Raw genomic sequence first — 6,794 nt, 5'->3', positions numbered from 1 at the left:
TGGGTTTCCGAGGCAGTATCACTACGGAAGTAGATTGCCCCATCTTCCTTCCGAGGAATGGCTGGTGGGTTTGAACCACCAGCCTTCTGGTTAGCAGTCAAGTGCCTTAGGCACTATGCTACCAGAGCTCCCTGACTACTACAAGAAGTTAATCATTTCTTTCTCTCAGCTGCCTCAGTACCTTTTACAAACCAATACTACATTTCATCAAACCTAAGACACCATCAATTTTAAGAAGCACCATTATTTACTGTATCATCAAGAAAGAAAAGTGCTACCAATTAACAGTAAAATGCCATTGATGATAAGACATTTTCCCAGATAAAACATGGGTGGCAGTGTGTATCTTAGAATTGCAGAACTATGCTATTTTACTTTCACATTTTACTGTAGTTATTTATCAATCTCTCTTACAAGACTCAATATGGCAACTCCAGACTCTCTTGATAAGAAGTGCTTAGGAGGACAATCAGATGGGAAGAAGGATAAGCAGGGGATTTGCCTTGAATCTGTCTTTAGAGAGACTTTAAATTATGTTTAAAAAAATGTTATTTTCCACATAAAAGAGTATATGGGTTCAGTGGGGGGGCAGTGACTCATGGAGACTATTGCACTAATGCCCTGTCCCATTTGCCCTTGGCATTGCCACTACTTTTAAGTGAACTGAATGGAATTTAACTTAAGGTAAGATCATGTGTATTTACATAAAATTTTGATTATCTATGCAAACTCTGGCCTATTCACAAAAAATTTTTAGCTTCACATTTTATGCTTCAAAGAATGTTATAATTTTACTCTTGTACAAATGATCCCCTGGTTTTTTTTTATCAGTATTACACATTGGCAGGGACAATAGCAATGGATGGATGGCTGATTCTAGGAATGTATAGCAGAAGAAGGGAAGCTGTCTTTCAGAGCTAGGATTCAGAGGGAACTAAGAGCAAAGCACAATCAAGGTCACTATGGAAAAAAAAAAGTGATGACAGGAACTAGGAAACAGAGTGGAAGGAGGAATAGCCAGTTTTGTTGTTGTTGTTAATATGCACAGCAAAACATACACCAGTTGAATCATTTTCTACATGTACAATTCACTGACAGTGATTTTTCAAGGTGTGCATTCATTTTCTCACTCCTTTTCTGAGGGAGACAATTAACCCACTGCCTTCTAAGATTCTTAAATAATCTTTTGAGTTGCTGTTGTCACTCTGATTCCATATAGATATTTCTTAAAAGAGCATAAAGCTCAAGGCAGATCATTTTACTAGTTAAGTGAAAAACTACTTCTGGTTTTAAGAATAATTCAGGGAATATTTTTGGTTTATGTTTTAAAGGTTACCTCAGGGCAATTGTTTCAGGGTTCATTTACCCTCCATAGCTCCAGAAAGTCTGGAGTCCATGAGAATGTGATGTTCTGTTCTTCATTTTCCCCCTTTTGATCAGGATCCTTCTATAGAATCTTTGATCAAAATGTTCAGTAATGGAAGCCAGGAACCATTTACTTTTCCTAGTCTAATGGCAAAGGAAGCAGTTGGTCATGGAGGCAATTTGCCACACAGAACAGCCACTTTTTGAAAAAGGTATTTTACTTGAAGGAGCTGCACATAAAAAGATTTCCGGAGGATTTTATTAAGGAAAGTCATATTTATCCAGGGGTTAGTTCTTTGCTTTATAACTTATTAAGGCTCTGGCTCTTCTTTCTGTGTAGTTACTGACACTTTAAACCATTTCAATATTTTATAGCGTCTTATCAGAACAAATGGAGAGAGGGCAAAATTCAGATATGGTCAAGCTACCAGATGTAGAAAAAGAAACTGTTGTTTAAAGAACATATTGAAACAATTGATGAAGAATATATGATGATGGATTTCCAGTAATCAGATACTCCTTTTAATTCTGATCTCTTTATAGCATGAATCAGTTTCTCTAGAACTTAAAAACAATAACAATTTTTTTAAAAAAATTTTACTGTGATTTGGGTGGAAGTTTACAGAGCAAATTCATTTTCCATACAGCAGTTCACATGTACTTTCTCTCATGACATTGACTGCAATTTCCCACAGTGCAAAAGCTTTCCTCCCGTTTCCTCCCCATAGCCACCTCTTCCCTGTGTCCTTCCCTCCCATGCACACCTGCCTCCCAAGCTGTCTTCCTGTGCATACACAGCCCTTTTCTTCTCCCATAATTGATCTCTTCAAGGAGTGTACCTACCTAATGTAAATGTTCAGCTCATGTGCCTGTCTTTTGTTTGGCTGGAAGCCACAGAAGTGGATTCAATTCCAGACCTGAAGGGCAGCTAGGAGCCATAAGCTCAGGGGTTCCACTAGGCTCTATCAGACCAGCAAACCTGGTCCCTCTTTTTTTTTTTTTATGATTTTGAGTTTTGTTCCACATTGTTCTCCCACTCTATCTAGGATCTCCTATACAGATCCCCCTCTGAGTGATTGACAGTGGGAGCCAGGCACCATCTAGTTCTTCTGGTCTCAAAGTCATATAGGTTGAGGATCACATGGTCTACAAGTCCCCTGGACTAACTGTTTCCATGCATCTATGGTTTTCTTCATTCTTCTTTGCTCTGGACAAGAAGAGACTCATCATTGCATCCAAATGGCTGCTTGCAAGCTGTTAAGATCCCAGCTGCTACTCACCAAAGTAGGATGTAGAACAATGTTTTTGTGTAGTATGTTATGCCCAATTGAGCTTGATGCCCCCCGCAACCATGGTCCTGAGCCCACAGGTCTGTAGCTGGCTATGGCCAAGAAGTGACTACAGCCTTGTCCCTTATCAGTTCTGCTGTATACCTGGACATTCTTACAGAGCATACAAATACACTTGTAGAAACATTGTCTACCAACTCTATACGTGGTCATGGGCACACTCCCCCATGCATAGACATACCTAATCAAATAACAGTTGTTTTTAACAAGTGGCCATTTTTAAGATGAATTTAAAAGCAGTACTGATATCAGACAATCATTACTTCTCAGAGTATAACAAATGAGAAAATCTTGTATTTAAAATTCCAATTCATCTTGACATCACCTTTAGCTTTGGCTAAAGATTTGCATAGGCAACATTTTCTACCCACCACAAACCATCTCAACATTGCAATGTACCTGAAAGACTTCATTTTTATTTGCTGATCACCATCTTCCATTCTACAAAAAAGCAGGATAAAATATCAAATTACATGAAACAGTTTTTCTGTAATTCTTGAGAAAGAAAAAAATGTGTTATTAAGTCCAACCATCGCCATTCACATTAGATATTTAGTTACAAATGCTATCACTCAGCACATAATGACCTGAAATGATTTTTACTGTATGAGAACTGTTCTCCTACTGATGATCACACCAGTCCCACAGGGTAACAAAAAACTAATTGATAGTGAACAATAATTGGTGCTCTATTTAGAAATGACTTCATGTCAGTCTTTAGAATAACATGTTCATAAAATTAACATTAAATAACATAAAGGTATTACAGTTATCCCTCACTTTTTATAAGTTTCCTTCATGCCACTTCACTTTTATGGAAGACCTTTATTAGTACCTATTTATGCTAACTGAAAGAAACTGAAGAGGATTTTCACTTTTATGAAAAAAGATAAAGAGAAAAACTAGCCTTCAGCATTTGTTTAGCAGAGAGCAGTTAAAGAGGTAGCACACCCCAGGAGCAGCCTTAGCGGAGTCACTAAGCTCCTTCCCAAGGAACTACACGGTACATACATTATACCTGCTTGACATAGGCTGTGTATTTATCATATCATTCCTACTTTTACTATGTGTCAGTGTTATTTTAGGTTTTTGTGTGTGTGTTTTTGGTATGATTTGGTAGGTTATTTTTGGGGTCTGGGAACCCTCAAAATCTCTTCCATATAAATTAATGGTAATTGCTTCTTCATTTTACACCATTTTGACTTACTGAAGGTTTCACAGGAAAACTCTTATTTTGGATTTTAGGGAAAACCTGTATTCTTAAAATAATTATTGGCTTCACCAAAAATTTTATGTTGTTGTTGTTGTTGTTATGTGCGACCCCTCCTTGGGTTTCCAAGGCAGTATCACTACGGAAGTAGATTGCCCCATCTTCCTTCTGAGGAGTAGCTGGTGGGTTTGAACCACCAGCCTTCTGGTTAGCAGTCAAGTGCCTTAGGCACTATGCTACCAGAGCTCCCAAAATTTTATGATAGCTGTATTAAAAATGGACCAAAAATACATTAAGAATCTCAGACCTTTAATCAAAAGAATTTATTTTGCCTAAAAAGTAATCTAGATAGTAACAAATACTATTGAAAACAGGCAACTCTGATCACTTGCCAATAATACTAATTTTCACACTTCTTTATTATTTAGCATCATAAATGTAGTCACCAGACCACTACTAAAGTGAAATATTTGATGTGACAGAACACTATCCACATTAAAAACTCAGTCAGATTGAGTAGCTTTTAAAAATATTTTGTTGTTGTTGTATTCCAAAAGTCTCATCTGTTTTTTTTGGGGAAATTTGAAAGTTGAGTGAAAAGTATCAACAATCCCACAACCTGGAAATAACAACAGTTAGTATTTAATGTGTCTTCTTCTGATCTCTTCTCTAAACATGTAGATACATATTCAAAAACAAAAACAAAACTCAGCATCGAGTATTATGTTTAGCCATGATGTATTTGTGTGTGTGCAGTACAGATGTGTAGATGTCTATGTTAGATCTACATAATGAAAAAGTTTGAGATCACAATACGTGCTTATTTAATATCTTGTATATACTTAACACTACAACATGAATATTTTGCTGTATCTTCAAATAATCTTGGACAACATGATTTGAAATGATTATAAGTTCAGTGATTAACTAAACCATAATTTATTTAATTTCTATTATTAGGTATTTCAGTTATTCTAATTTTTCAACATTAAAAATAATATGGTAAATAATTTTGTGGCACATGCTTCTTTGATTAGTCTCCTTGAATAAATTTCCAGAAATATAATTTACAAATAACTATTTTAAGCCTTTTTATTCATCTTGTCAAATTTTCCTTTTGATAAACTTAAAAACAATCATTTTTCAGACACTGAATAAAGTTTGACCTATCTTTAAACTGACAAATTGAAGAGGAATGGCATGGCATTCACCATCACAAATAATGTGTCAAGAGCTATCCTAAAGTACAATGCTGTCCAAAAAAAACCCAAACTCACTGCCATCAAGTCAATTCTGACTCATAAGCAACGCCTCCTTGGGTTTCCAAGGCAGTATCTCTATGGAAGTAGACTGCCCAGTCTTCCCTCTGAGGAATGGCCAGTGGTTTGAACTGCCATCCTTCTGGTTAGGAGTCAAATGCCTTAGGCACTATGCCACCAGAGCTCCCACAATGCTGTCAGTAATAGGATAATGTCCATACGCCTACAAGGAAAGCCAGTTAATACCACTATTATTCAAATTTATGTACTAACCACCAAAGCCAAAGATGAAGAAGTCAAATATTTTTACCAACTTCTGCAGTCTGAAATTGACCAAACATGCAATTAAGTTGTGCTGATTATCACTGATGACTGGAATGCAAATGTTGGAAACAAAGAAGAATCACCGGTAGTTGGAAAATTAGGTCTTGGTCATAGAAACAACGCTGGAGATCGCATGACAGAATTTTGTAGGACCAACAACTTATTCATTGCAAGTACCTTTTTTCAACAATGCAGACAGTGGCTGTACACGTGGACTTCACCAAATGGAATACACAGAAATCAGATTGACTACATCTGTGGTAAGAGGAGATGGAAAAGCTCAATATCTTCAGCCAAAACAAGGCCAGGAGCTGATTGTAGAAGAGACCATCAACTACTCATAAGCAAGTTCAAGATGAATTTAAAGACAATTAAAACAAGTCCAGGAGAGCCAAAACATAATCTTGATTACATCCCTCCTGAATTTGGAAACCACCTAAAGAATAGATTTGATGCACTGACACCAATGACTGAAAACCAGAGGAATTGTGGGATGACATCAAGAACATCATCCATGAAGAAAGCAAGAGGTCATTAAACAGATAGGAAAGGAAGAAAAGACCAAAATGGATGTCAGAAGAGACTCTGAAACTTGAACTTAAACGAAGAGTAGCTAAAGCAAATGGAAGAAACAACAAGACAAAAGAGTTGAACAGAAGATTTCAAAGAGCAGCTCCAGCAGACAAATTCAATTATTATAATGAATTGTGCAAAGATACAGACTTGGAAAGCCAAAAGGCAAGAACACACTCGACATTTCTCAAGCTGAAATAACTGAACAAAAAATTTTAAGCCTCAAGTTGCAATACTGAAAAGATTCTATGGGCAAAATATTGAATGATACAGGAAACATCAAAAGAAGATGGAAGGAATACACAGTCACTGTACCAAAAAGAATTGCCTGGTGTTCGTTCATTTCAGGAGGTGGCAAATGATCAAGAACCAATGGTACTGAAGGAAGAAGTCAAAACTGCACTAAAGGAAGTGGAAAAAAAAAAAAAAAAGCTTCCAGGAATTGCCAGGATACCCATTGAGATGTTTCAACAAACAGATGCCATGCTGGAGGCACTCACTCAGTTATGCCAAGAGATTTGGAAAACAGCTACCTGGCCAACTGACTGGAAGAGATCCATTTTGTACTCATCCCAAAGAAAGATGATCCCACAGAATGTGGAAATTATCCAACAAAACCACACAAATAAAATCTTACTGAAGATAATTCAAAAATGGTTGCAGAAATATGTTGACAGAGAACTTCCAGAAATGCAAGCTGGATTTAGAAGAGGA

At 36.7% G+C, this 6,794-nt stretch overlaps 1 protein-coding gene across 1 annotated transcript in view; it reads right to left on the bottom strand.

The window, feature by feature from the left end:
- Positions 1–6,794, bottom strand: part of ARNTL2 (aryl hydrocarbon receptor nuclear translocator like 2) — a 66,804-nt gene that overhangs the window by 45,684 nt on the left and 14,326 nt on the right. Inside the window, exon 3 of the mRNA XM_007949800.1 lies at positions 3,114–3,155. Coding sequence (XP_007947991.1) covers positions 3,114–3,155 — 42 coding nt within the window. The remainder of the gene's footprint in view (positions 1–3,113; positions 3,156–6,794) is intronic.

The sequence above is a fragment of the Orycteropus afer genome, unplaced genomic scaffold (assembly GCF_000298275.1).
Source record: "Orycteropus afer afer isolate SDZICR_OR568_19922 unplaced genomic scaffold, OryAfe1.0 scaffold00254, whole genome shotgun sequence".
NCBI lineage: Eukaryota > Metazoa > Chordata > Mammalia > Tubulidentata > Orycteropodidae > Orycteropus > Orycteropus afer.
This window is presented reverse-complemented; position numbering and strand designations above follow the sequence as displayed.